The following is a 27,624-nucleotide window of genomic DNA, read 5'->3' on the forward strand; positions in this document are numbered from 1 at the left end:
GGCGCGCTAACAAACGATAGCGTCAACGGTGGCTCAAGACTAGGTAAGCAGGCAGGTGGAAAAGATAGGTGTGTGACGTGACACCGTCGGGCTGGAATGCGTGGGCAGGTTTGTCGGCTGAATGCTTGCATGCTGCATGGCTGTTGCTGCGCAGAGTAGCATTGCCAACGCCTCGAGCCGTGTCGAACTCCATGGTTCCTTTTTGGTGGATTAGCGCTTATCGTTTGTCGGGTTGTGCTGTCCGATCTACAGCCGCTAGACCGATGCAAACATCCCACATTCGTGGCGCGCGACGCAGGTTACTCGTTCGGGATCTGTTCTGGCAGTTCGGCAAACCACAGCAGAGCGGGGTTACACACATACTCGGCTGCCCAATGGCTGCTGGCCCTCGGGGCTCACTCCGATGCCCAGGTATAAAATCATCCGATTCTATAACATCTCAAGTTCAACACCAATCGAGTGCAACATGACATATCATGAGCATATCGCAGTGGTTCGACTGACAACGAACAGACCTCGGTGACGATACAGCCGCATTGGGAGAAAGGCTAGGTCAGTGAGGGAGCCATCTGGCTAGAACCAGACCCAGACACCATAAAGCTAGTCTCGTCCTCGACGGACCTACTCCAGCCCCGAGATTTCTCTTCCTCATACCTACCATTACAACTCCCAGCAATGGATAACACACCAGCTCCGCCAGGGCAGAGTGCCATGGTCGACCTGAGCCAGTATCCCAACGCCCAAGCTTTTGTAAAGAGGTGTGCCGAATTCTTTGACGAAGTGCAGAACTTGTAAGAATTACCACCCTTTTCATTGCCCCGGTTTGGCTCATTTTGGAATGACAACAGGCTAACTCATCCTGTAACAAAGAACACCGGGCAAGGAGCTCGAGGCAAGGCTCAACCAGAACCACGGGCCCGGCACTCCCTACTACGAGGACTTCTGCCGGTACATCCGGGAAGGTCTAGACGAAGGCTGGGTCGCATCACTGGAGATCGACGGCCGGCGCTACCGCCGGGGCAAGATCGCGGAGCCGAGCGAGGCGACGCGCTTCTTCAGCATCACGGCCGTGTACATGGAGAGCGGCGACGCCGACAGCGGCTCAAGCGCGGACGACGTCAACGGCAACGGTAACGGGAAAGAGCCGCCCTTCTTCTCGGGCCAGTACCACAAGCACCCCTACGGCGAGATCAACTGCGTCGTGCAGCTCGACGCCACGGCGCAGCTCCAGGGCATGAGCGGCTGGCAGGGCGCCGGCTGGACGTCGCCGGGGCCGGGGACGCACCACTACCCGCGCGTGCGCGGCGGGCGGCTGGTGGCGCTGTTCTTCTTGCCGGCGGGGAGGATCACGTACGATGCGTCGCCGGACATGGCGCAGCCTGTTTCCATTTGAGAAGGGGTATTATTGGTATCAGAGGACGATGACGGATGGATGGTATTGCTGTGACTGTGGAACGAGAAAAGGAAGAGCATAAGCATAGGTACACGCATGGGTGGCTAGTAGCGTTTGATTCTCAAGTATTTGTTATTTTTGTCTCAAAGTCTCGGTTATTGTTACTTGCTTTTTTTTACTGTGAACGCCAAAGAACAGGTGGTTAGTTACGCGGAAGATAAATGATTGGCGTACAACAACGTTCCCTGTCGGTGTCGAATCACAGCGCTGTTTCGTAGCTGCAGGTGTCAACCCCGCCAAACTTTTAGTGGATGATGGCCTGACATGACTTTGGCCACCAAAACCATTTCAGTACCACCACCGAGGAGCCATCCCCTACCAGAAGCCCTGATCGCATTTACTTGCCTTCGGTGTTAATGGACATCGTATATGATTTCACGACAGGCCTTTAGTCAGTATCCGAGCAGGAACGCCCTTGTACCTATTCGGAAGAAGTAAGTAAGCGCACTACACCGGTTTCAACTCAGTGCCCCCCACCCCGCCTCTATCTCCGGCCTGTCAGTCGTACCTGGCCAGCAGGCAGTACATCATGGCCGCACCATCCGCCTCCGATGATGACTACTACGACCTGGGCAAGTACCGGCGGTCCATCACTACCACCAGCCCCGACGCCGAGACCTGGTTCAACCGCGGCCTGGTCTGGTGCTACGGCTTCAACCACGAGGAAGCCGTCAGATGCTTCGAGCGGGCCCTCGCGGCCGACCCCGCCTGCGCCATGGCGTACTGGGGCGTCGCCTACGCCCTGGGGCCCAACTACAACAAGCCCTGGGGCTTCTTCGACGACGAGGAGCTCGAGACGGTGGTGCAGCGCACCCATCGCATGGTCGAGCAGGCGAGCAAGTGCGCCGCAAGTAGTGGCGCGACTCCGCTGGAAAAGGCCCTGGTCGACGCTCTGCGGTACCGGTACCCCCGCGACCACGTCGCTGATGGCGACCAGGGAGGCGAAAAGGAGTGCCCCATCTGGAACGTCCAGTACGCCGACGCGATGCAGCGCGTGCACGCCTCCTTCGGTGCCGACCTCGACGTCGCGGCGCTGTGCGCCGACGCCCTGATGAACCTGACGCCCTGGAAGCTCTGGGACCTAAAGACGGGGCTTCCCGCCGAAGGGGCCCGGACCCGCGAAGTCCAGCTCATCCTCGAACGGGCCCTCACGCAGACGCCCGGCGGCATGGAGCACCCGGGCGTCCTGCACTTGTACATCCACTACATCGAAATGTCCCCCCATCCCGAGCGCGGCCTCCCCGCCGCTGACGCTTTACGGTCCCTCGTCCCGGACGCGGGCCACCTCCTCCACATGCCCACCCACATCGACGTCCTGTGCGGCGACTACAGCCGGGGCATCGCCTCGAACCGCACCGCCTTCGAGGCGGACGAGACGTTCCTCGCCCGGGCCGGCGCGCTCAACTTTTATACGCTGTACCGCATGCACGACTACCACTTCTGCATCTACTCCGCCCTCTTCGCGGGCCAGTCCCGCGTCGCGCTCGAGACGGTCGCGCGCATGGAAGCCTCGCTGTCCGCGGACCTACTGCAGGTTCGCTCCCCGCCCATGGCGGACTGGCTCGAGGGCTTCTTCGCCATGCGCGTGCACGCGCTCGTGCGGTTCGGGCGCTGGGACGACCTCGTCGCCCTCCCCATCCCCGAGGACCAGGAGCTCTACTGCGTCACGACGGCCATGACGCACTACGCCAAAGCCGTGGCGCTGGCCGCGACGTCCCGCCTCCCCGACGCCGAAGCCGAACGCGAGCTCTTCCTCGCGGCCCGGAAGCGCGTCCCAGCGTCGCGCACGCTGTTCAACAACCGCTGCGTCGACCTACTGGACGTCGCCGAGGCCATGATGGAGGGCGAGGTCGCCTTCCGCCGCGGCCGCTTCGACGCGGCGTACGCGCACCTGCGCGCCGCCATCGCGCGCGACGACGGCCTGCCCTACGACGAGCCCTGGGGCTGGATGCAGCCGACGCGGCACGCGTACGGCGCGCTGCTGATGGAGCGGGCGCACTACGCCGAGGCCGCGGCCGTCTATGCCGAGGACCTGGGGCTCGACGGCAAGCTGCCCCGCGCCCTGCGGCATCCGGGCAACGTCTGGGCGCTGCACGGGTACCACGAGTGCCTCGTCAAGCTGGGCCGGAAAGAGGAGGCGGCGGCCGTCGAGCCGGAGCTGAGGAAGGCGCTGGAGAGGGCGGATGTGCCGATCAAGTCGTCTTGCTTCTGTCGCAGGGTAGAGGCGCAGTGCGCACTGTAATATGCTGGGTGAAGCTCACGGGACGTCATTGCACACGACGGGTATCTTGAAAAAAAGAAAAGAAAAAAGTATTATCAATCTCGCTAGATATCTTAGAATGTAAATAAATAAATGTCACGCCGGGGTATCCTAAAACAGCAACCAAACTCATATCATTATGCCGCCTTGGACTGTTCATCATGCCCATCCCTCGATTCCTTCCCGCTCCGCGCCAGCTCGTGCCGATGGGGATCGTACTTGGCGTGCCCCGACCGGTACCAGGGCCCGTCAAACAAGTCGCCCATGTACTCCATCGGCACGCCTTTAGTCTCGGGGGCCCAGAGCCAGAGGACGACGAGGCCCAAGAAGCAGATGAGGGCCCAGAAGACGTAGGCGCCCCAGACGTTAAGGCTCACAAACATGTTGGGCGTCACCCGCACCACGGCGAACTGGAAGAACCAGTGCAGCGCCATGTTGCAGGCGTAGCAGACGCTGCGGATGCGGGTCGGGTAGATCTCGGTGCCGTAGAGGTACTGCACGGTGCTATTTGTGGGAGTCATGTCATGGTCAGCGATCTTGTCTCGACTTTTGGAAGGGGTCAGCGTAGGTGTCAGCTTACCATAGTCCAATAGACCAGCCGACGGCATACACGAACACTGAGGCGATGGCGGCATCAGACGCGGACTTGTTAGAGCCGTCCCGCCAGATTGCCATGTAAATCGCCATGTAAATGTGTGTTATGCACTGCAGGAACAGGCCTAGGGTGAAGCAGCGCCGACGACCAAAGACATCGACAAGGCCCCAGGTGAAAGCCATGGTAAAGACGAGCTTGACAACACCATAAGCACCGCTGGTGATAAGCGACGTGTTTCCGCCCGTGACGCCGGCGTACTCAAAGATCTGCGGGATGTAATACGTGATGCCGTTTCCGCCGGACCATTGCGCGATGGTCTGCATGGTCACTGAAAGCAAACTAGGTTAGACGAGACTCTCCCTCTTAATGGACTTAGCTGGGGACTGCTACTTACTACCCAAGAAGAACCTGACGCGATACGTGCGGATGGTCATAATTTCCTTGAAGATAGTCCAGTTCGAAGCCCCCTTCAGCGCTTCGCCCTTGTGCTGCATCTGCTGCTGCAGCTCCTCGAACTCGGCCGCAATCGCCGTACTGTCGCTGCCATTCGAGTTTCTCAATCGCGACAGCACCTGTATCGCCTCCTCAGTACGGTCCTGCGACGCCAGCCAGCGCGGCGTGTCCGCGATGAAGAACGAGCCCAGCAAAGCCAGCCCCGTCGGAACCAACACGATGGAGATGACGAGGCGGTACTGCATCCGCGTGACCGCCATGTGCTGCTCGGCGCCGTAGCTGATGAAGAAACCGATGGTCAGGAAGCTCAGCAGCACAACCATGTACAAGCTGACGACCATGCCGCGCGACCGGGCGGGCGCGATCTCGGAGAGATACAAGGGCGCAACGACGGTGAGCCCGCCGGCGCCCAGGCCGCCCCAGATGCGCGCGAAGAGCATCAGGCCCAGGATGCCCGACGCGAAGGTCTGCATCAGGTTCCCCGTGATCCAGACGACCATGGCCAACTGCCAGCTGCGCAGACGGCCGATGCGGTCGCATAGCGCAATGGCGATCAGCGAACCGATCGCCGCGCCCAGGACGCCGAAGGACGAGATGTTGGCTTTCCGGTCGGCCAGGCCTGAGGGGTTGTTCTTCCAGTTCGCCGGGACCAAGTCGAAGTCGGCCTTGAAGGAAGACAGGCCCGTCGCGGAGCTGAAGCCGCCTTCATCGTAACCTATCGACGGTGGGTTTGGTCAGTCTTTGATGCGCCCTATGGGTGTGGAGGGTCAATTGATTGGCACTTACCTTTGGGAATCGAACCACAAGCTATGACCAGGATAGTCATGAGATAGTAGGCGTTCGCGTTCCATTTGGCCATAGTTGCGGTTTGAGTTGGTTCACGCAGACAGGATCAGGAGAATAAGGATCAGGACATCTGTGGTGTGCGACCGCCTCCGCCCAATTGCTGCTGCCTCCGTCGTCGAAATACGCGTGATCAGGTCGGCCTTTTATTGGAAGTATTACCTCTTCTCCCGATCCGTAGACATCGAGACTGGCTGTAGTCGCACCCGTCGCCCGTCACGTCTGAAGCTTAGCTACTAGGAAGTGCAGTAGTAAGCTCAGTAGGCCTTGCTGGAGAAAAACAACAAGCTATGATCCCGTGTAGGCTTTGGGGTAATTGGGTTGGAGAAGAGAGACTAGCAAGGGTAGGAAGGCATCCGCGTCGCGAGCGGATACGGGGAAATACCCCGCTAATGACGGGGCTCTTGGGAAATGGGTAGCATGACTGAAAGAGGCCAGTCACCAGTTCACGCCGGTGGTCGTCGAGCGCCCAGGAACTTGTCACCTGTCAATGTCGTCGGTAGCAGTTGGGCAACCGGGCATGCTGCGACGGTTGCTGCAATAGTGAGGTCGTGCATGCTTCCAGGCGCTAAATATCCCCGACCGACCAGCGTGCCAGTGGACCGCGGACGAGGGGGAAATGCACAACTCGGGCGCACTCGGAACTTCTCCGAGCCGTTTTTGAACGCTGCTCGATTGCCCTCGCCCTCGGCCAACTTCCGAGAGATGCGCATTATCTCGACTCCTGCTTCTGCACCATGCACCGGCCTCCCATCATCAAGGAGACGATCGCATATGCAGCCAAGGGATTCTTGTCGCGATTTCATATGGTAGAGACCCGTACCAGGCAGGGCCTCGCTGTGTGCGAACTTAGCACTGGAGAGAGAGGTCTCTGCCCAGACACACGAGCCCAGATCCGATCTACTCTTATCGTGAGAAACTTGGCAAGCAGCTTGGGTCTCGAAATCCATCCCAACTTTTCGTTTCCACCCTACGCTCGGGTTCCACGCCTTAACTCCACCGACGGCCTCGGAAACCGACCGCGTTGAGGGTCTTAGATTCGGCCCTTATGAAGGGGACGAAAAGTCGTTCGTACGGCGAGCTCTGCGCCCGGGCGACTTTGAAGGAATATAATCATCTCATTCTCGCCTGTCTTTGGACGTACAAGACTATCCGTTTCCTTGGAGTTTTCAACTGCCGCGAGCGATACTCAACGTCGAAGCATCTTACTTAGACCACCAAACCACCCGATGACCTCATCACCCGTCGACAGCTACTAGCGACGACCCGGGCATGAACCCGTTACTACACACCACCCAGCCATGCCCGCAATGACCTCGCCCCGGGCGTCGCGCCATCTGCGCCTCATCCACCACGCCCTCCTCTACACCACCAAATGCCTCCGCGTCTTCCTCTTCCGGCTCTCGAGCCTCCGCCCCTTTTCCTCTCTCGGGCTTCTCACGCATTCTCTTTCTCCCTCCGCATCAACCCTCCCGAGGAAAGGTGATGATGACTTCCGCGCCCTCATCCCGCGCGGCGCCTGGGACTCCCACATGCACGTCCTCGACCCCCGCTTCCCCCTCGACGCCGCCGCCGTCTACCAGCCCGCCCACTTCCACACGAGCCCAGACGCCCGGACCTTCGAGCACGACGTCGCCGGCCTCGACGGCGTCGTCATCGTCCAGCCCAGCATCTACGGCCACGACAACGCATGCACGCTCTCGGCCCTCGCGGCGCTGGGCGGGCCCGCCCGCGCCCGCGCCGTCGTCTCCTTTGACCCCACGGCCACCTCGCAGGAGACCCTGGCCGAGTGGCACGCCCTCGGCGTTCGCGGCGTCCGCCTCAACCTGCAGTCCGGCGGCGCCGCGCCCCGCCCCTCGAGGAGCTCGAGGCTACGATCCGGGAGTACGCCGGCGCCGTGCGACCCCTGGGCTGGGTCCTGCAGATCTACGCGTCGCTGCCGACCATCGCGAAGCTTGAGCCGCTCCTCCTAGACGGGGCCGAACAGCTCGGCGTCCGGGTCTGCATCGACCACATGGGCCACCCGGACCTGAAAGCGTCACGCTATTCGGAAACGGCCGATCCTTACACGATCCCCGGCTTCGCGTCCCTGGTGCGCCTGCTCCAGTCCGGCAACACCTGGACCAAGCTGTCGGCAGCGTACCGGTTTAGCGCCTCGGAAGACGGGTTCAGCGACGCCGCGCCCGTGGCCAAGGAACTACTGCGGGTCGCCGGTCTGAGCCGCGTCGTGTTCGCGACGGACTGGCCGCATACGCGGTTCGAGGGTCTCGATATCCGGCCCTGGATCCGCACGGTACTGTACGATTTGTGCCAGAGAGACGAAGCTCTCATCGAGAGGGTGTTTAGAGGCAACGCGGAGGAGCTCTGGAGCCCCGCGCTACCCACGGAGGGCTGACGGTCCAACATAATGCCCCCTCACGTGTAACGACTGTAATGATTGATGTATAGATTATCTTATTTCCGCTAGAACATGTTATTGTACTTTGTTATGGATTTCTTCATTCTTGAACCCCTTCTAATGAACACCGATCAAGGAGTGCAGGATTCTAGCTTCGAGCTGATGTTAACCAAGTGCTCGGTGATATTCCGAAGGATGGGAATGACCATGAGACTTCGGAACCCAACCCACATTTGTTGGCTGCTGCCGGTATGATAATCCCGATGTATCTCCTCGTCCTGTAACCCCACAGCTTCACACGACTTCCGGGGAATAGATAGCGTGTGCGTCTGTGCGTGTGGACCGGGACACGTCCGCTCGGCCAACTTCCGACACCTCGGTTGCTGCTTCGGGAGATTTACGTGTCGCTCAAAAAGGTCTCGCACTCCACAGGCTTGCCAGCGATCACGCATAAAAGGGCCCCATGTCGCCCTCCCGTCCCTGCTTTCGACTCCAGATGTTACATCTCCCTACCGGCCGGCAAACGCCCAAGCCGGCTGCTGCACCGACGCATTCGTGTGATCCAGCGGCTGGATACTGACACTCATCGGCTCCAGCGCCGACAGCGCCTCGAACATGTCGTCGGGCATGAGGGAGAAGTCGACATCGGCCGCAGTCCCGAACTGATCGCCCTGGAAATCCCGAGAAGGGCGAACATGATGGCCGGGACCATACCCAGCAGTCGTTGCGCCCGGCGAGGAAAATGTGCCACCCTCGCTCGTTTCTGGTGTTGAGACGGTTGTTTGCTGCGGTGCTACTGCTTGTTGGTCCAGGCCCAGCTTGGCGATGACCTCTTTGATAGGTCGGAGGGCACTCCCGATGACTGCAGATATCAAGATGCTGTTAGTGAAACACGTCCTTACATATTGTGGTCCAGATGGGGAAACGAGAAGGTACCGCCTTGCGGAGCTTACCAGGATTGATCGTCTGCACCCTTTCGAGATATTGGACGCAGAACAAAAGGCGCCGCAGGGCCTGCGTATCTCCTGGCAGGGCTTGGACTTGCAACAGAAATATCGATGTCGCAATATATAAACTGTAAGATAAAGACGTAATGCAGTGATCCTCGCCAAATGTTCTGCAAAACAGATCAAATATGGCCGCGATGGAGACTGCCGAGGCAACGCAGATCCTCAGGTGGTCCTGGTTCTGTGTCCGTTCCCCTGAGGACTGACGGCTCCTTTTGACTAGGGTTGGCCGGAACAGCAAGATTTTAAACGTATGATACAAAGAGCTATGATCAGTCAGCAATGAAATACCTGGTGTCAAAAGGGGTACTCACTTTAGAGTCACTATATGAGATGGCGGCGCATAAAGGGGTATATTGTCCGTGTCGATGCGAAGAAAATGCGGCAAAGCATCCCACCAGGTCTGTAGGGCTTGTCCCTCCGTACGCACACAGTCCTCGATGATGCTCGGGGAGAGCTGCTGCAGTGGATCGTATATGTTTATCAGGATCTGGTTGAATATGACTGATAGCTCGCACATCTTGATAAAACAGGATGTCGAGTGCGCCGGGGTTGGTGGGTACTGTTTGCCAGGGGCAAAGGTTACCCCATGGGGAATCCACATCTCCTCCTCCGCGGAGTCGTCATCTGAATTCACTTGATCAGTATGGTTTGTCAGTGGTTTGGCAGTATCAAGAATCACTCACACATGAATCCGGGCGGGGAGACGCTCGCGTGGGTGAGTGTAGGCCTCCGTCCCAGGTAGAGACTGATGATCTTGTCCCAAAAATAGCAGCTCCAGAAAAGGCGATGACGGATCTCTACCTCTTCCTCGGACAAATGCACATCAGCGGCATATCGCTGCCCGTCAATAAAAATGCCTAAATGGTCCACCAGGCGAAACGCTATACCGCTATACACCCATGCCTGGGTTGCGTTCCCGGAGCTGCATTCTTGGGCACTAAGGAGCAAAAGAGTCTGTATCATAGGGATGGTGCAGACGCCCCTATTCAGCTCCTCAAACAAGAAAGACCGGGCTTGTCGGCGAAAGAGTGCACCTCCCTCGTAAGGTGCCAGCTGCTCTTGTATCACCGGATCTCGCTTTGCCCAACGAGTGGAATGGGACATGATGGCACTCAGCAGCGTATGCGAGTAATATGGTCCATTTGACTGTATGTCACCTGGTCACTGTCAGCAGCTATTCTCAATATTGCCAGGATACAAAGGGGAGGTACGGGTAAAAGCTGGTCTGTAGACAAAGTTGAACAACGGCTGGATCCAGCACCAATGCAAGTCCAAGAGATAATGGAACGGTTCCTGTCATCAGGGTCAGCTTGGGAAAGACTCTCGAGACCCGGGTGGACGTACGGGTATGTTGGTAAAGCACTCGAGCGCGCGCTGGTGCCACGCATTGTTGACGAGCCTTTGCCGCCGGTCCATATCCTGAGCGGACCTGGAGGAGCCAGCTTCGTCCTGCTCTTCGTTCTCGGGCCCTTTGGGAGGATTTCCGGAAATGGCCTGAAAGAAGCTGGTGGCTCCATGATAGGTGATGACGCCCTTTTCGTCCACCTTGAGGCCATCATAGCTCCCGCTGAGGCGCTGTTTCAATTGCTCCGTGGGTTGCCTGCTGGTGCTTTCCGAGACCGAGGCGTCTTCAGGGGTCTCGGGTGTCTGTGCTTCGGCCTCGCTCCCATGGGCCCCCTTCAGTCTCTGCACCTCGCTTTCAAGTTCCTTGATGCGCTGCTCAAGACGCTCCGTATATGATAATGTGGGGGCGCTGGATTCATCAAAGCGAGCTGGTAAGCTCTCTTGCACGAATCTTGAGATGTCATTGGAGAAAACTTACAGCTTGTAGACGCAGTCCTCGCCGCGCTTGATGCATCTTTGACACGATGGGCGTTCGGCGCCACACTTCACCTGCAGGCCTCAATTAGTTAGCCGGCGGTGTCGGCGGCAGGTGGCGGATTCATCTGAGGTCAATGATTGGTGGTTGGCAGCGACTCACTTTGCGACTGCGGCAGTTGTGGCATGAAAAAGCACTCTTCTTTTGCCGTTTTGCTGCTGACGGAGCCATCTGTCGTTCGGTGTTGACGGCTCCACTGCCAGACATTGGGTTGGGGTTGATTCTGGGACCAGCGGAATCTGGGGATGTTGTTTTGAAACTTGGGGATGATGGTGAGAAAGCGGATCTGTTTTACGGACACGGGCGACACTCCGCATCCGGGATCACCCGCCCACTGCCAGCTGCTGCCAGTTGTCATAACGTAACTCGTCAATTCATTGAGCTCTACCCGTCTCTTGTCCAGGCCAAACCCAGCCCATTACATGCAACCATCTGCGAGAACCAGTTGTTCTGCCATTTCCATCGCCTCATCATTGTCAAGCAAAAACGCATTTAACATCTCTTTGGAGCCTCTTGAGCCCACATCGTTCCTTCTGGTCGCCACGCACGTGTCGAGGGACAGCACCGGGATGGTGTCAAAATCTTAAAACTTCAAACCTTGTGGCTGGTCAGGACTAGCGCAACTACGCTTGTGTTTCTTCCAGTGGGCCGTCTGGCATGCCTGCGAAATGTTAGTCATGAGCCATGCACAGCGAATCTGACCTCAGTATGTACCGTGTCGCAGTACCAAACCGCCTTGCATCTAGCGCATGCCAACGGGGCTTTGCCAGTATCGGCCTCGATCTTACCGCAGGTGAAGCAGCTAGTTATAGATATCAGTCATGATCCATTATTGAAGAGGAGATCAGATATATCACCTTGGCTCGTAAAAATCTCGAGGAGTGCCAGGGGCGTAGTGGTCAAGGGCAGCAAGAAACTGAGCTTTGCCAGGGCCTCTGAACGAATCATCGAAATCGAAGGAGGCGTGCTCAGGGGTGCAGCGAATCTGTGATACAAGATCCCGTAGGTGCTGGAGATCATGGTCGCGTATCTTGGCTCCAGCTCGCATGAACAAGGCACCAATAATGATGAGACGATATTTGCCAAGGTACCCATCTTCGATGGCGCAGTACTCGTCGAAACACTGGTCGCCAGCTCCGGAATCAAGCTTGAGACGGGTCTCCACGATGGTTCGTGAAAGTTCATCCCGATACTCTGGGGCCTTGTAGGATGCTTGCATCTCAGGCGATCCTTGGATATCTCCTTCCTGAACTAGACGATGAAGAGAGAGAGGGGGGGACCTTTGAAGACGAAGTCCATGCCGAAGGCAAGTTTGAAGTCCACGTCCGCTTCAAACATGCCTTCTTGCTAAGCTGTCAGCTGAACATTCAAGTGGAAACATCATGTATTGATAACTCACGAAGGCCCCAGCGGTGACTTGTCTGCAGGTTGAAAAGCATACCGAGCGCCGCCGTATGCGACTCTGACAGTTGCACAGCGGCCATGATGAACAACGTGAGCGATCTGATGTTAAATACCTATCAGACAGATGCGGTGGATGTGATTCCTTGGATTTGCTGAGGATTCTGGGCCGGCGGACGGACAAGATGTTTGGAGACGGAAACAGATTTTCTTGAGAAGGTTCCGGTCTGAATCATTCAGTCTTGGGGAAATGGTTGCCTAACTGAAGGTCATAAAATCTCAGCATGACAGTTTCTGGAAGGCGCGCTTGCCGTCAAACCCGTTTGTCAGGGTGTATGTTGGAACGTGACTGCCTGCTCTCGATTCAACACAAACAAAAGCGCCAAGTGGGTAGGTGCCTGCCCAAGAAAACTTCAATTCATGTCAAATTGCATTGGTCGAAACTCCTCCGCTTAGGAAAGGCCGTTTGAGGGGATCCATGTTTTGGCATCTGGTGCAATGATCTTGTGCCTGTCGTGCTGGACTTTTAGGCTATTGCGAGCCTTGCATGCACGCGACCATGACATCCAATGGGCCAATGTCAATACAGGAACCCCAAGCTACCGATCTTCCCCAGTCACATGGTTATCTGGAAAGTCCCATCAATCTCAACTTGCTCGTAGTCTCAAGTGGGAAGGTACCTACATTACTATTCCCAAAGTCTTATGTGACATCTCTTGATAGCCATGTTGCCCGTGTCCCTCCCGACTCCTTGAGCCAACTTTGATGAAGGCACTCATGCAAACGGGAAATTTCAGGATCGGGATATCCAATCTTGGTTGACAGTCGATATGCACGGATATCGACTTTACCGCCTACTGTCGTGGCATAGTACATGTACGTCTGCATCCCCTCCAACTGCTGAGTAAAGACGCAAATCCTTTGGAGAAGGAGCGTATTCGGTTTCTACATGCTGATTGAAGGCTTTCGAGGATGCACACGCTTTCCGGCCAGTTTGAGTGAGCGAAATGTGTCAGTCTTCGTTTCAGCTAGCCGCTCAGAGGTAATGTGGCAGCTCCCATGGAGAAGCCCAGCTCTTCCTTTCCTTCCCAACCTGGAGTGGTGTGATCTTGGTTCTCAATGCGTATCTGTCTGCGCACCCACTTCACCTCCTTAATTTTCAATACATCTGTTCCTCGGAGATTTCAGCCACATGATGCCAGTACGTTTCTGGCATGTCGATCGGCCATGCGCATGCCAAGAAGGGCCACTGAGGCACAGTCAGAGTGCTACCCCAGACGGGCTTGGACGGACTGCTGAATGGCCAAGATGGAAACAAGGCCCGAACCACAGTCCCCACAGAGCGGCTAAAGCATTCATGTACCCCACACAACGTGTGCGACCCCAACAGTAAAGGAAGGATTCATGATCTCCCTTCCCCCGGATTTCGACGATTTCGTGGGTGCTCGCTTGTCGGTAGCTGGTGGCTGGCTGCCCACCCCGCGTGACACACATTGGCCCGATAGAACGGCCGGCGCCATGTAACACCAAAAACTCCGCCCCCCTTTCAGATTGCGCTGAGACATGCCGCGATTCGCCCTGCCAGGAACACGTGAACCATCGCGGAGGTTTCTTGCGTTTGTAGATCATTGTCCTCCCACCCATGCTATTCAACTCATGCCAACTATTACCGAGCTCCACAGGGATCGGCATCACCCGAATGGAGGCTATATGGGCGTGAACTATAGGGTGTGATGGAAAGTACATCCTGACATCACATCGTGCCACATTCTGACCGCTCTCACCCGTCCTGGGGCTATTGCTAAGCACAGAATAAAGCTAGGGCCACAAGATAGATGGCGTGGCTTCTTGTTACCGTCAAGAAACATGACCAACAAGAAACATACTGCGACTCGGAGCAAGTCGCCATTAGTGGCTACTTAAGTGGTAGGACAGGGGGAGGACTCGGGGATCCAGCACACATGATTTGGAGAGGCTGCGAGACCCCCTATTAAGTACGGAAGTGGAACCCCTTCTTATGCCAATCTCTTCGGGAATCGTAGCCGCCGCTACGGGGACCCGCCGTCACTATAGTCGGGCCTTCTTCCCAGTGGGACCAGAACGAGTGTGTAGTCGGAGTTTGACTATAAAGAACATGACAAACTCCGCCGTATCAACAGTCGTGGCTCATAACATTTGGCAAGTTGATCGCAACAGTCTTCGTTTTTCGATCACGATGCTCACCCTCAGACTGCGTCGACTCGGCCCCTTCATCGTCGTGCGGTCAGGGGTGATGGCCCGAATAGCTAACAGAAGCATCATAGACTGTCATCGCCCGCCTAGACAAGGAATGGGTCTCAGCAGCACTTTACTGATGGACATTATATAAACCAGACATGATCATCTCTCTTTCGATCTCATCCAAGTGCCCAAGGACATCCTCATCCTCATTTCACCGCCAGCCACTTCCTGTCACATCTCAACTTGCTCGTTGCCCGTCAAGCCAAACACCATGATCTCTGCCACTCTCATTTCCCTGGCCTTCGCCACCTCGGTCTCTGCCCACGGCTATGCCACCGTCCCCTCCAGCCGAACCCGTCTCGGGTTTGAGGTACGCCGATCCCCTGCCTTAGCTACTCTGCTTCTCAAAAAATGGCGAGACAGCAGAACTGACCGTATGACCAGGCCGGCATCGACACCTGCCCAGAGTGCACCATCCTCGAGCCCGTCGACGCCTGGCCCGCCCTCGAAGGCGTCCCCGTCGGCCGCATGGGCGTCTGCGGCTACAACCAACGCGTGAGCGTCGACTACAACTTCCCCGGCAGCGACTGGGGCACCGAGACCGTCGCCACCTACAGTCCGGGCGAGGTCGTCGAGGTGCAGTGGTGCGTCGACAACAACGGCGACCACGGCGGCATGTTCAGCTACCGCGTCTGCCAGGACCAGGCCATCGTCGACAAGTTCCTCACGGCCGGCTACGAGCCGACCGAGGCCGAGAAGAACGCGGCGCAGGACTGCTTCGACCAGGGGCTCTTGCCCTGCACCGACGTCGAGGGGCAGCAGTGCGATTACAGCCCCGATTGCTCCGAGGGCGAGGCTTGCTGGGACAACACGTGGTTCACCTGCAACAAGTTCGAGGGCGGCGACGGGACTCGCGGTTGCCAGGGCGTCGATGGGGCTCCGCTCAACTCGTGCGCGACCACCATTGCCGGCGGCTACACCGTCACCAAGAAGGTCAAGATTCCCGAGTACACGTCCAACCACACCCTGCTCCAGTTTGTGTGGAACTCCTTTCAGACGCCCCAGATCTACATCTCTTGCGCCGATATCGCCATCCAGTAGATCAAAGCCGGGTTTCGGAATGTCTGCGGGAGACACGTTTTACGAGGTTTACGAAGTTGTATCAGACCGGAGTGAGTTCCGGTCTGTAATGAAAAGGGGCAGTACTAACAGGCAAACACGTTTCTGAGCTAGGTCTTTTGTTTGGTTTCCTTTCTCATACTATTTGTACCTATTACGGATCGCACATACATACATACATACATATATGTCAGGGGTTGAGGTAACAAAGCCCGTACAGCATGAATAGGCAGTTCGTTTCTAGGCCACATCCACCGTCTCTTTCGGTATCGTGAAGGACGAAATAAAAACTCAAAACCCGATCCTTTCCGCAACTGTGTAAACCATCGTACATAAAACGCGCTCCCGGAATCAGCAGCATAATCGAAACATTCACTACCCTCAAACCCCTATCCCCGTGTACCCGAATCTCTGTATTGACGACCCCGGCCAGATGCCGCATATGTGCACATGTCCCCGAAAAGTCCCCGTTCAGCGGATTGGTCAGTCGAGCGGCGGGCCTGAGCCACAAGATGCTCCGTCGCTGTCAAGTCTGATCAGGGAGCGTCTCGAAAGGTCCGAAGGTCTCGCGCATGGCCAGGATCTGGCCTAATCTAAGAAAAGTCTCAGCCCTGAGCGAGTATAGGGAGATAGACGGGGGTTACGGAACGTGACAAGTGTACAAAGGGTACGCCGGAGAAAGCTATGCGATTTCCAACATCCTCTTCCGGGGGTTTCTATCATACAACATGGCATTAACACTGCAGACAAGTTTCCCGCGTCCGGGTTCTGTGGGTGTCCAGCTTGCCGAGCGATTACCTACGAAGCCATTTGTGTATCACTCAAAGCCTCACCCGGAACCATGTTCCAACTCGTTCGGGTGGGCTGAACGGATGAGTCCCACGATGGTATCATTCTGACTCTAAACCCGACGTGTTGGCGCGTCAAGTAAAGGATAAGGCGGGCTAACGTACGCAGTCGCACGAGGGCTCATCATGGTGCAGGACAGGCCGGGTAGCAGCTCGGCACACCGGACATCGGCCGGATAGTAGAGTCAGCGGGCACTGTGCGTCTAATAAGTCACCCGAGCATCCCGTCACTCACCCCCTACTGCGATCCGTAGCCCGGTATCCACTACCGTACCAGCTCAGCCGCAAGCACAAGAGACGGGCTTCGGAGATATATGCCGAGAAGGCGAGACTAGCTTTTCCCGAAAATTATAGCAGTAAGAAATATGAATTGTGTGTTCACGTCAAGCGGCTAGGCAGGCGGTTGATATAATGAGGCGAGCGGATGATAGATAGCATGACGTGGCGGATTACCGACGCCTGGGGCCTTTTCGCCCCATAAGGGAGGAACCGCTTAGCTGGGGCTATCGACAGCGACAAGGTCCACTCCATTACTTCAGAGAATCGAGACTATACCCTAACGCCGAAAGCCGGGAAAGTGATCATCAATGAAACGTGGTCGATGTAATGTGCATACTGGTTGGCAGAGGTAGCATTGTAGTCGTCATTAGCTCAACACCATAAAACTATCGCGACGGCTTCACCGGGTTGTCGGGACCAAACAGCATGAGACGAACTTTAACTTTCAAACCCTCCCAAAGATGGCGGAATTTCAAATTCAACCCTACAGAAACACGAAATCGCACAAAATAGAGGTGTCAATGACAGTACCAAGGCAATCGGCAGCCAAGATGAAGTTACAATATCATCCGGCAGTTGAATGCTAGAAAAAGCTTCCATCCTGATTCTCGAATGCACAACTGTCGTACGCCAAGCGCCATTCGGCGATATTGCGGTGCTCGACCCCACTAACAACGGGGACCATGCAAAGCGCCCAGCCGGCACTCTCGGTGTATGGACTTTCATCCCATGTGGTAATGCATGCAAGATCTGCCGAGGTCGCACCAGAACATAATCGGCTCCGACTTTATCGTCGTTTGAGTTTCTTCATTATTACCTATTTCAGCCTCCCTACCAACATATATCACCCCTCCATATTAAAACACGGAACCAAATACACCGCCACCATGAAGCTCAACCTCGAAAAGAAAGTCGTCCTCGTGACCGGTAAGCAGAGCTTCCTCAATACCATGGCCCGTGGCTTTTCAAGATCAAATGACTGACCCCGCTTTCACTCCCAGGCGGCACCAGAGGCATCGGCAAGTCCATCGTCGCCGAGTTCCTAGCCGAAGGCGCGACCGTATGCTTCTGCTCGCGCACCGCCGCGACAGTCGAGAGCGTCGAGAAGGAGTTCTCGGCGGCGCACCCGAACAGCAAGTGCCACGGCGCCGTCGTGGACGTGTCGGTCCCGTCCCAGCTGGAGGCCTGGGTGTCGTCGGTCGCGTCCGCCCAGGGCCGGGTCGACGTCGTCGTCGCGAACCCCTCGGCGCTCTCCATGGCCGACACGCCCGAGTCGTGGAACACCAGCTTCCAGACCGACATGATGGCGGCGCGCAACCTGATCCAGGCAGCGCTGCCCCACCTTGAGAAGACCAAGGGCAGCATCGTCAGCATCGCCACCGTCTCCGCGCGCGACATCGACTTCACCGCGCCATCCCCGTACGGCGCGCTCAAGGCCGCCCTCATCCACTACACGGCCCAAATGGCTCACACCCTGGCCCCGAAGGGCATCCGCGCCAACACCGTCAGCCCCGGCAACGTGTACTTCAAGGACGGCATCTGGGAGCAGATCGAGCACGCCAAGCCGGAGTTCTTCGCGAAGCAGCTGAAGGCCAACACCATGGGCCGCATGGTGAAGCCCGAGGAGGTGGCCGACGCCGTGGTGTACCTGGCGAGCGAGCGGGCCAGCTTCATCACGGGCCAAAACCTCAACGTGGACGGAGGCTTATGCACCGGCGTGCAGTACTAAAGGAAGGGGGATAATGACAGAACCGAAGGGAGAGGGCATTTGCCCCACCGAGCGCCTTGTTTTCGCCTTCATGAGTCCTAGGCCTTGACACGACTGGGTCCATCGGAAACCTATAGCACATGCATTAGCCAGAGATCAGAGCATGACATGAATGAATGAAAACATACTTTTACATCCTTTTCCTGTCGAACGGGTGTTTGTCTCTTCCTGGGCGCCTCCGTGTTCTTCCCCAGCAAGGCCAACGGAACCAGACAGTAGGAAGCCAGGAGCGTGCCGTAAGCAATCTTCGTCTCAGCCGGCGTCGACCACATCAGGCCGTCGTAATGGCGATGCAAGAAGAGCGCGACGCCACCCTCGGCCGCGACCGTAAACAGCAGGCATACGAAGCCAATGGCTAGGCGGAACCAGCGCACCTTGGGTAGGTCGTAGTGGTGGACGAACAGCCGGGCCCAGACGATAGTGGAGGCGACGCGGGCGAACAGCAGGAACATGTCCCACTGCGAATGAGTGAGGCTGGTGTTGAGCAGCAGGTACTTCTCGGCCCAGTACTCGATGGCCTCCCCAAGTCGTGAAGGTGGCGATGAAGTACAGCAGGCCGACCTTGCAAACGACACAGACAATGAGGATGTCCCAAAAGATGTCCAGGATCGAGTCCAGGCTGTCGAAAACGAAGAAGTCTCGCATTTTGGTTGGAGTGTTTGCAGATTTAGTAACAGTTGAAAATGGTAATATTTCGGTTTGATTCGATCTTGAGTTGTTGGGTAACTACCTATTGAATAGAGCATAAGATCCCCAGGAACTCGAGTCCCTCGGATGCCATTGTACCTAATAAATAGCTGAGTGTATTGGGCCCCGGTTGCACTGGACGGGGGTCATATTGCTGGGAGTGCCGGCGTGGGGTGACATGAGGTGATGCTGACGAACATGCTGACGAACCTACGGGTTGGCACCGGAACATGATGGAATTGGGGTAATGGAAACTATCTACCACAACTTTGACTGACACCTTGCAGGGTGCCCCCGGCAGAGCTTAAGGATCTATCTCCCTTCGTCTTTCGGTTCTGGGATGTACAACATTGATGTCCCATAGCTGTTGGCTGTCAAGTCGAGAAGTGGTATCAATCAGCCTGCCGAATCTGCTTTAGTTCTGGTTGACTTTAGCACTGTTGAGCATGCAGCCAATCACTAAATCGCGGGGTTAGGCGACTCCCTAACATTCGATGGTGGGGCAATTGAGCAACCAAGCAACCAACGCAAAGACAAACCCCAACCCATGATACAGCAGAAACCGATCAGCTGCGGCATCCCATCCGAGATCTGGGGCGACATCAGCCGTGGGGATCATGTTGTTTCTCTTGCATGATAGCGGAGCACTGATAATATCAGCCTCAATGACTCACTCTATCTATCATCTGTCAACGAGCTGTTTACTTAGATGTTGGTTATTGAACCTGGTGGACAACACCCCGCACAACCAAGGAGCTATGGCGGATGAGCTTGCCGGTAATCCTAGGGGCTAATCTAGGGCCTAGCTAGCGGAGGGGTATTTTCTCTAGGCTCGGGGTGTCACTTCAAACGGCGTTGACAACCAATCGAGATCACCATTGTATCGTAGATCAAGAACCACAGTCTTCCTCGAGCCTTAATGTCCGTCGTCCCCCCTTTTCCACCCGCTCCGCATGCTCGACTGTCGCCTCCACCTTCTCCGTCATGAGCTCCTTGACCCCCTTCAAGCACGCCACCGCAACGAACGCCAGCACCACGAACGGGATCACACTGGCCCAAGCCAACCGATACGCATGCGCGTACTCCTCCCGGCTCGCCCGCAACGCCGCCGCCCAGACCGCAGAAGTAATCCCGCTCGCATGTCCATTCTCGCCAGGATACCACCCCTGTTCCAAAAACACCAACAGCTCCGGCACCTGGTCCGCCGCCAACCCCGCGCCCGTCGCCGCGTCCCCCCACGGCGGACGCGTAGTGCGCGCTCAGCCGCCCGTTGATGATGGCGTTGAGCACAGCGGAGCCGAACGCGCCGCCGATGGCGCGGGCCGAGAAGGACAGGCCCGTCGCGGTGGAGAGGAAGGCGTGCGGGGCGCAGAACTGGACGCAGGCGACGAGCATCGAGAGCGGGCCTGCCTGGCCCACGCCGGCGAGGACGTTGAGGCCTAGCTGGGCGTTGCTCCAGGAGGGGCGGATGGTGGCGTAGCAGATCGTTCTGGTAGGTAGGTAAGTAATCGTAGGTTAATCAATAAGATGCCAAATAGATATATAAATTTGGACTTGAAAAAGGCATGGGATGAGACTCACACAATGAAGAAGATCCCGAACGTGACTAGCAGAGGCGTCTGCATGTCCTTGAACCGCGTCGAGTACCAGATGATCGGGATGCTCGCCGCGAAGGTCACGAGCTGGTAGCTCAGCTGGCGGACCGAGATGCGCCACGCGTCGTCGGCGAAGCCGAGGTTGAGCACGATCTGCGGCACGACCGAGTTGACGGCGCTGTAGAAGATCCAGCCCTCGATGGCGAAAGCGAAGACGGACAGGGCGAAGTTGGCGTTCTGGTGGAAGAAGACGTGGGCGACGAGGCCGTCGGGGCGGCCTTTCCATTCTTTGGGGGAGGGTCATGTCAGTTATTTGAAGTACTTGTACAGATATCGGTGCTCTGTGATTGGGGCCTTACCGTATAGAGCAAATGCCACCAGACAGACCAACCCGATGCTCAGGGGAGCCGCGACGTGGGGATCCGAAGGCGCATAAGCACCGCCCAGCCAATCAAGGGCCAGCAACATGAGCGTAGCGCTAGTGATGAATAGAAGAGAACCGATCGGATCGCAAGCCCAGACGTACTCCTGTAGCGTCATCTTGGGGTACTCGATGTTCTTGGACGGCCAGTAGAGCAAGGCTAGCCCGAGAAACGTGACACCGTGAAAGGCCGCCTGCATCCAGAAAATGTACCTCCAGCCGCCGGTATTGACGTTGGTCACGGCCCCTGAACCGAGAGATCCGGTACTTTTAGGGAGTCAGTGATGCTCTTTGGCGGTGATCTACTTTGTCAGTTTTGGTTGAAAGACTTACATTCCGGCAAGCGCACCCGCCATAAACGAGAGACCACTAGCCACCGACCGATACTTGAGCGGCAGTATCTCGGCCTGGATGGCGTGGATAATGGGGACAGTCGCCAGCGTGATCCCGATCAAGATCCCACCACCGATCAGCATGCTCATCGAGGTGGCCTTAGCCGAGATCACGGCGCCCACGAAAGCGATCAGCGGGGGCACCGAGGCCATGTACTTGCGGTCGAGTACGTCCGAAAGGCGGCCGACCAGTGGGGATAGGACACTTTGCATCAGTAGAGGGCCCTGTTTTACACGTGGTTATGAGTTCAATCTGGCTTCTCAGGTGAAGATCTAGGAAAGGGGAATGGGCGTAATTGAGAACATCAGGGCACCCGAACCTGGATGATCCAGCCAGAGATGGGTGCATCCCCTAGGTCACGCACGATGAAAGCGATTACGGACCCGGCGGCGACCACGACAAAGGTCTGGGCAAAGATGCTAAGAGACAGGATCATATTAGCATTCAGTGTCATCTGGTGAGAGCGGTTCTGAAACGTACGCCACGCAAGCGACGAACATAACAACCTAGATAGAGTGGTCGTCGTGGGTCAGCATTGCCCCCTTTTTCTACCAGAGGATGGTTTGATGGGGCACTTACCCATGAGCGCCATCCCAGGTGAACGTGATGGACGTCTTGCTGAGCCTCCTTCTCGATAGGAATAGGATCAATGACCCTATGATGCTTGGCTACTTCTACATGTTGAGGAGCTGTGGGTGGGTCATGTTCTTTGCTATCCGGTGAGCCCATATTGAGGGATTGCGATGTAGGCCAAGAAGAGGGGTAGTGAGTTTTAGAAGATGTATGATATTGGGTCGTGACTGGAAGCTGATGTTTTAGAAGTGAATACTGCTTTTTAAATATCTTGTGTTTATTGTGGTCAGAAACATATACCGATCGCAAAGTGTTTCTCTATAGGGGCGAGGCGGGAAATTGAAGGATGCATGGTGCGTATAAATACGAGCAGAGTCCAATGGGCTCAATCTTGTATTATGTTGTTATATGCCTCGGGGATGCTCGTAGGGGGGTGTCCAACTTGCAGATCGCTTGAAGCCAGTGCGGGGGTTGCAGCGAGACACGCATCGGCAGTTGCCCTTGATTATTCTACTCTAGAAACCCTAGGCAGCAGGGATTCAACGGTGGTAACACAGCATTCTGAACATTAGTAACATATATACATGTCAGCAGTGTGATGACTGTTTTCAAGTGATGCATCGCAGAGACTTGACAAAGTGAATGGCATTTTGCTCGCACTGGTATCACCTCGGGGGCAATGAGAAACTGTAAACAAAGCCATCATCGCGTAGCAGGCGTTGAATACCGAACGGATACTCGTTGTGCTCCGTCTTTACATAGAGACTCTGGTGGAACCAGTGATATAAACCCATTGTTATTGCACCTGTGCCGGACGAGTTGTGAAAAGATCACGATGCCGCTCTTTTCAGGTATATGCGAGTACCTGCCTTATAGAGTGAGTGAACATCAAGATGCTTGGGCATCAGCGGCATAGAGACACTGAGGGCCACATTACCTGCCATTGAGCGGCGGAAGAACTGGTGACCAAGCCCCGGTGCTTGAGTACGACTAAGCCGAAGGTGTCAGCCGCGCATCGTCGAGATATCGTCGACATCACCCAGTCGCATGTACGAGCCGTCATGCACAACACAAAATGCCAATAGAAATCAAATTTTCCATTTTCTTTTTTGCCAAACTGAATCCAACCTGCGTGTGCACAACTTCTTTTCTTTCGCGACAAACCCAAGACCACCGCAAACTTCTCAACCACCACCACCACCACTACCCTTATCACCAACACCAACAACAACACCACCACCATGGCCCCCGACGACCCAACAAGAACACAGGCAAAAAGCCCCCGGAGCGCCGTCCCCACCCAGCCTGGAACCGCCACGGCTTCCAAAGCGTCGTGGTCGACGACGGCCGCTACGTCGAGTGCCGCATGCCGCTCCTGCACCCGGACCCGGCCGACCCCCACCGCGTCTGCGGCGCCCGCATCCGCAACACGGAGCACGACCTGCGCTGCCACTGGACCCGCCAGCACAACCCCAACGGCGCCCACGCCCGCGACACCGCCAAGGACCCGTCCCGGCCCTGGGAGTGCGCCGCGAGCTGCAAGCAGGCCAAGGGCAGCCCCAGCTGGACGACCCACCTCTCGCACATGCGCCGTGTGCACAAGTTCCGCGGCGATTCGCGCCGGATCCGCAAGGCCGGCGGCGTCCGGAAGGCTGGGGTAAGTTATATTAGCCATGTTTGTTTGTTGGCCTTTTTCCACCCATTCGTTCTAAACTCACACTCACTTCCACTCATTTTCTTACGTTAGCAAAGAAAGAGACCGGTTAAACCTTCATGCTAACCTTTCATCCTTTTCTCACTTACAGGGCACCATTGACCCCGAGACCAACGAGATCGTCCTGCCGAAGGAGGCCAGCGAGGATGTTCCCGACGGCCCCATGTTCTGGGAGGACCACCAGGACGGTGGTGAAGGACCCCCGGTGGTGCAGCTGGCGGCTTTATCGCTGCAGCCTAAGTGCAACCTAAGCGCATCAAGAACATCGTCACCGAGGTGACCCGCGGTGGAGAACAAGTGAGTAGGCCCCCCTGGAAATAGTACGCCCGATAATTATATGAATGGGCCCGTGCTAACGAATACTCTCTTTATGGTTAGTTACCAGCACCACCAGAACGATTCTCGGATGAAAATCCCCTTCCCCCAATCAGCTGTAATGCCTCTTTGTAGAAATTCCGCGAGGCTCCCTGCGGATAGAGATGAATAATTGAGGCATACTTTCTTGCCCGAGTTCTTGCCCTGCTGGCACACCCTGAGATTGAACCTCCTATGCACACACGCAATGACAATGACTTGGTGAAACGTTTCGTTTTAGGAAGATGGCAAATTTACCGTATGAAGGTCGCTGGATCGCCCTTTTCTTCGTCTAGGTACCAAGTGTGTCAGCGCCAAGAGTCTAGGGAGATCGTATAGCCTGCTCGGGGCAACTCTCCGTCCGATTCTTGGCATATCAAAAACATATAAGAAGATGGCACTGCACTGCCAGAGTAGATAGAAAGGTTGATTCCCATCAGAGCAATTCCTACTCCCATCGCAAAACCAAACATCATCATGGCTCATCTCCAATACTTCACTTATCCCGAATTCGGCGCCGTGCTGGGCGAGCAGTCTTACTACAGCCAAGCCGTCCGCATCGGTGACCGCATCGAGTGTTCGGGCCAAGGTAAGCATGCTCTCCCACCTGTACTCCGGAAAAACGCCTTCAGTTCACTGACGATCCTCACTCAAACAGGCGGCTGGGATCCCAGCTCAGGCGAGATATCCCCGGACCTCTCCGTGGAGGTGGATCGGGCCTTCGCCAACGTCGATCTGGCGCTGCGGACGGCGGGCGGGAAGGGCTGGTCCCAGGTGTACAAGATCAACATGTTCTACCTCGGGCTCGACGAGGAAATGATGCAAGTGTGGCGGAAGACCATGGAGAAGTGGTGTCCCGACCACAGACCCATCCTGACGGCGACCGGGGCGGCTTCGCTCGCCGTTCCCGGCATGCATGTCGAGATTGAAGTGGCGGCGGACTTGACAAAGAGAGAATGAAGAAGGGAAGATCGATGCGCGGAGACGTTGATGGTATGGAACGGAGATCATTCATCTATTGCTGGTCTATTTACTTATTGCGGAAAGGAAATGGATGGTCCGTCCACCTAGCCAATGATATGGATGCGATATTCCCGTCTTTGTCCCCTACAAGTGCTGCAGTGGTGTTCAATATGTCAGAAACGGTCAAAGGAAGCGTCACATTATGATAGAGCGAGCAAATACAAATACAAGGAACAGCGTATTTGGCAATCTGCACCACATAAATACCCTAGAATGAATCCGGCAAATGGGGAACAAGAACAAAAGGAGGAAGATCTAAAACATCCCCCGAATCCTTAGGCACTTCAGGTTCCTCCAGCAACCAGCGCAACATACTAATCTTTTGAGTCTCGTTCCTGAGCCCGGGGAAATACCGCCCCCAGTCCATCTCCTCGCCAACGTGTTCCGCCGGCCACCAACCGACTGGCACGCCAGGCGCGAGCTCCAGCATAGACTCGAGCCGGGCCTCCGACAGCTTCTTGCGCATCATGAGCTTGGCCAACGTGTCGACGGGCTGGTCCGGGTCCAGCGACGACAGCAGCAGTCTCACCATGGCCGTGTGCTCGACGCGCAGCGCCTTCCAAAGCGCCAGAGGGGGTTTATCGGCTTTCTGCTGCGCACCGCGCGCCAGCAGCTTGCGGACGATGGCCAGACTTCCGCCCGAGGCCGCCGCGGCGCGCGGCGTGGTGGTCTCGCATGCCGTGAAGGACATCCTTCCTCTCTGGCTGCGGTGCAGTCCCCACGGGAGACGAGGCTAGGGTCGGCGCCGGCGTCGAGCAGCATGTCCACAACGGCCTCGTGGCCGTGCCGGGCGGCCTCGCACAAGGGCGTGGGCATTTTTTCCTGGGAGCGATGATTTACGTCGGCGCCCCGGTCGAGTAAGTAGCGCACGATCTCGGCGTTGCCGTATCGGCTGTAGGTGCGCAGCAGCGCCGTGTACGTCTGGGGCGTGACGCTCTCCCCCGCTCGGTCGAAGAGGTATCGGAGCATCTCCGGACTCGAGGCCTCGACCATGGCGTAGGTCCACGCCGCATCCAGTGCGTCCCATCGTACGAAGCATGGACTGAGACGAACGATTACTCCTCCTCCGACCTCTTGCCTAACGGATTCCATGCGGCCCTTTGGTACCGCTAGCGGCGATTGTGCGGGCGAAATGCGACGCGGACGAAGGATCCCGCGGGTCGGAGGGAATGTCTTTGACGGCCCGTTCCAGCATGTCCACACGACCAGAGCTGACGGCCCCCCATATAGCACTCGGGATCTCTCGCCCGCCCCATGTCCACTTGGTCGAGTGTAGTCTTGCATCTTTCAGTGTTTCCGGGTCCGGTACGCGGTTCTGCAAATGCTGCAGAATGGTCGCGTGATCGGCCAGGGCAGCCAGTTCCATAGGAGAAGCGAATATGCGCGAATGGCAGAAGGAAGGCACACCCTCGTCGAGGAGCTTCTGCACGAGCGGCTCGTGGCCGAGGTAGGCGGCCACACATAGCACGTCGAGACGCGGATGACGGCAGTATGGATAGCTAGCGCGCGACCTCTCCAGGGGATCGCACTCCGGCCTCCTGTTCCACAAGCGCACAGTCCAGTATGTCCTGGGCATACCCTGGCCCCAATACAGGCCGAGCCAGCACACGGCATCAATGGCCTCTGCGAGATCGGCGCCCGTATCGGAGCAATAGCTTTCCACTGCGTGATATACCATGTAGTAACAGCTTTCCACTCGAGAATGGGGCTCTCGGCGGACTCGAAGCACGAAGTCGTCGTGCCATAACTTGTCCGCGCCATGATAGTTACAGATTGGCCATCTTCTCGGGACGTTGCCGATGTGATTAAGCATTTGTGTTTCCAAGAGGGCGGGGTGAACAGCTACCGAGAACAGTTCTAGCGAGATGTGATGTCAGACTCTAAGCTATCTTGATCCTTGAATGTTGATGGGTAGTCAGACTAACTGCAGACGAGTCTCAACCGCAGCCCTCTTGCAACGCCTCTGATGTGGATTGCATGCACAAGGATTATGTGAATCAGCTCGGGAGGGAGACTCAGGACTGAAAACATAGTGAGGTCGGTCGGTGCTTTCGCAAAAGCCTTGCATATGCTCAACGTCAATCATCTACGTAGGTCCTCTTCACGAAGAGGCTCGGCTGCGGGAAGGGGCTGGAGGGGAGAGGTGTGGGCGTTTGCTCATGGATCCAAGCCATAATCAGGGCTCTACCTATTTTGGCAATGGGTAATTTGGATTGTCGTGTTAAGAATAATGGAAGTAATACGGAATCTCTAACAGATTACACCATCCATGTATATAGGCACTGCATCGAGTTCCTCCGAACGAGTCCTACCGAGCTGGTGCCTGATCTTTTGATGG

General features: G+C 56.5%; 14 protein-coding genes across 14 annotated transcripts; 7 read left to right on the forward strand and 7 right to left on the reverse strand.

The window, feature by feature from the left end:
• Positions 1 to 675: 675 nt before the first annotated feature.
• Positions 676 to 1,393, forward strand: PG997_007012 (uncharacterized protein; the record flags this gene model as incomplete). The annotated part of the gene is made up of 2 exons (XM_066811327.1): positions 676 to 791; positions 871 to 1,393. The coding sequence occupies 2 exons, from the start codon at positions 676 to 678 to the stop codon at positions 1,391 to 1,393; spliced, it is 639 nt and encodes a 212-aa protein (XP_066670250.1).
• Positions 1,394 to 1,982: 589 nt separating this feature from the next.
• Positions 1,983 to 3,695, forward strand: PG997_007013 (uncharacterized protein; the record flags this gene model as incomplete). The annotated part of the gene is made up of 1 exon (XM_066811328.1): positions 1,983 to 3,695. One exon carries the CDS (start codon positions 1,983 to 1,985, stop codon positions 3,693 to 3,695), a length of 1,713 nt encoding a protein of 570 aa, XP_066670251.1.
• A 155-nt stretch (positions 3,696 to 3,850) lies between these two features.
• Positions 3,851 to 5,620, reverse strand: PG997_007014 (MFS quinate transporter; the record flags this gene model as incomplete). The annotated part of the gene is made up of 4 exons (XM_066811329.1): positions 3,851 to 4,217; positions 4,294 to 4,636; positions 4,703 to 5,476; positions 5,548 to 5,620. 4 exons carry the CDS (start codon positions 5,618 to 5,620, stop codon positions 3,851 to 3,853), a joined length of 1,557 nt encoding a protein of 518 aa, XP_066670252.1.
• A 430-nt stretch (positions 5,621 to 6,050) lies between these two features.
• On the reverse strand, positions 6,051 to 6,554 carry PG997_007015 (uncharacterized protein; the record flags this gene model as incomplete). Its single annotated transcript, XM_066811330.1, has 1 exon — positions 6,051 to 6,554. The coding sequence occupies one exon, from the start codon at positions 6,552 to 6,554 to the stop codon at positions 6,051 to 6,053; it is 504 nt and encodes a 167-aa protein (XP_066670253.1).
• A 360-nt stretch (positions 6,555 to 6,914) lies between these two features.
• PG997_007016 (uncharacterized protein) lies at positions 6,915 to 7,999 on the forward strand (the record flags this gene model as incomplete). Its single annotated transcript, XM_066811331.1, has 2 exons — positions 6,915 to 7,418; positions 7,466 to 7,999. The coding sequence occupies 2 exons, from the start codon at positions 6,915 to 6,917 to the stop codon at positions 7,997 to 7,999; spliced, it is 1,038 nt and encodes a 345-aa protein (XP_066670254.1).
• Positions 8,000 to 8,511: 512 nt separating this feature from the next.
• PG997_007017 (fungal-specific transcription factor domain-containing protein) lies at positions 8,512 to 12,375 on the reverse strand (the record flags this gene model as incomplete). The annotated part of the gene is made up of 12 exons (XM_066811332.1): positions 8,512 to 8,864; positions 8,905 to 9,275; positions 9,324 to 9,636; positions 9,696 to 10,169; positions 10,224 to 10,305; positions 10,357 to 10,765; positions 10,835 to 10,905; positions 10,994 to 11,130; positions 11,489 to 11,552; positions 11,606 to 11,693; positions 11,749 to 12,142; positions 12,291 to 12,375. 12 exons carry the CDS (start codon positions 12,373 to 12,375, stop codon positions 8,512 to 8,514), a joined length of 2,841 nt encoding a protein of 946 aa, XP_066670255.1.
• Positions 12,376 to 14,783: 2,408 nt separating this feature from the next.
• Positions 14,784 to 15,613, forward strand: PG997_007018 (starch binding domain-containing protein; the record flags this gene model as incomplete). Its single annotated transcript, XM_066811333.1, has 2 exons — positions 14,784 to 14,882; positions 14,957 to 15,613. The coding sequence occupies 2 exons, from the start codon at positions 14,784 to 14,786 to the stop codon at positions 15,611 to 15,613; spliced, it is 756 nt and encodes a 251-aa protein (XP_066670256.1).
• A 2,032-nt stretch (positions 15,614 to 17,645) lies between these two features.
• PG997_007019 (isoepoxydon dehydrogenase) lies at positions 17,646 to 18,487 on the forward strand (the record flags this gene model as incomplete). Its single annotated transcript, XM_066811334.1, has 2 exons — positions 17,646 to 17,685; positions 17,760 to 18,487. 2 exons carry the CDS (start codon positions 17,646 to 17,648, stop codon positions 18,485 to 18,487), a joined length of 768 nt encoding a protein of 255 aa, XP_066670257.1.
• Positions 18,488 to 18,564: 77 nt separating this feature from the next.
• On the reverse strand, positions 18,565 to 19,171 carry PG997_007020 (uncharacterized protein; the record flags this gene model as incomplete). The annotated part of the gene is made up of 3 exons (XM_066811335.1): positions 18,565 to 18,597; positions 18,655 to 18,984; positions 19,037 to 19,171. The coding sequence occupies 3 exons, from the start codon at positions 19,169 to 19,171 to the stop codon at positions 18,565 to 18,567; spliced, it is 498 nt and encodes a 165-aa protein (XP_066670258.1).
• A 932-nt stretch (positions 19,172 to 20,103) lies between these two features.
• PG997_007021 (uncharacterized protein) lies at positions 20,104 to 22,351 on the reverse strand (the record flags this gene model as incomplete). Its single annotated transcript, XM_066811336.1, has 8 exons — positions 20,104 to 20,400; positions 20,453 to 20,702; positions 20,795 to 21,095; positions 21,168 to 21,496; positions 21,563 to 21,846; positions 21,936 to 22,041; positions 22,103 to 22,128; positions 22,202 to 22,351. The coding sequence occupies 8 exons, from the start codon at positions 22,349 to 22,351 to the stop codon at positions 20,104 to 20,106; spliced, it is 1,743 nt and encodes a 580-aa protein (XP_066670259.1).
• Positions 22,352 to 23,030: 679 nt separating this feature from the next.
• PG997_007022 (uncharacterized protein) lies at positions 23,031 to 24,189 on the forward strand (the record flags this gene model as incomplete). The annotated part of the gene is made up of 3 exons (XM_066811337.1): positions 23,031 to 23,072; positions 23,475 to 23,852; positions 24,001 to 24,189. 3 exons carry the CDS (start codon positions 23,031 to 23,033, stop codon positions 24,187 to 24,189), a joined length of 609 nt encoding a protein of 202 aa, XP_066670260.1.
• Positions 24,190 to 24,740: 551 nt separating this feature from the next.
• On the forward strand, positions 24,741 to 25,223 carry PG997_007023 (Endoribonuclease L-PSP/chorismate mutase-like protein; the record flags this gene model as incomplete). Its single annotated transcript, XM_066811338.1, has 1 exon — positions 24,741 to 25,223. One exon carries the CDS (start codon positions 24,741 to 24,743, stop codon positions 25,221 to 25,223), a length of 483 nt encoding a protein of 160 aa, XP_066670261.1.
• Positions 25,224 to 25,494: 271 nt separating this feature from the next.
• On the reverse strand, positions 25,495 to 26,279 carry PG997_007024 (ankyrin; the record flags this gene model as incomplete). Its single annotated transcript, XM_066811339.1, has 2 exons — positions 25,495 to 25,956; positions 26,016 to 26,279. The coding sequence occupies 2 exons, from the start codon at positions 26,277 to 26,279 to the stop codon at positions 25,495 to 25,497; spliced, it is 726 nt and encodes a 241-aa protein (XP_066670262.1).
• An 85-nt stretch (positions 26,280 to 26,364) lies between these two features.
• Positions 26,365 to 27,099, reverse strand: PG997_007025 (uncharacterized protein; the record flags this gene model as incomplete). The annotated part of the gene is made up of 1 exon (XM_066811340.1): positions 26,365 to 27,099. The coding sequence occupies one exon, from the start codon at positions 27,097 to 27,099 to the stop codon at positions 26,365 to 26,367; it is 735 nt and encodes a 244-aa protein (XP_066670263.1).
• Positions 27,100 to 27,624: the final 525 nt, after the last annotated feature.

The sequence above is a fragment of the Apiospora hydei genome (assembly GCF_038363865.1).
Source record: "Apiospora hydei strain CBS 114990 chromosome Unknown utg000005l_segment0_segment0, whole genome shotgun sequence".
In the NCBI taxonomy this organism is placed as follows: domain Eukaryota; kingdom Fungi; phylum Ascomycota; class Sordariomycetes; order Amphisphaeriales; family Apiosporaceae; genus Apiospora; species Apiospora hydei.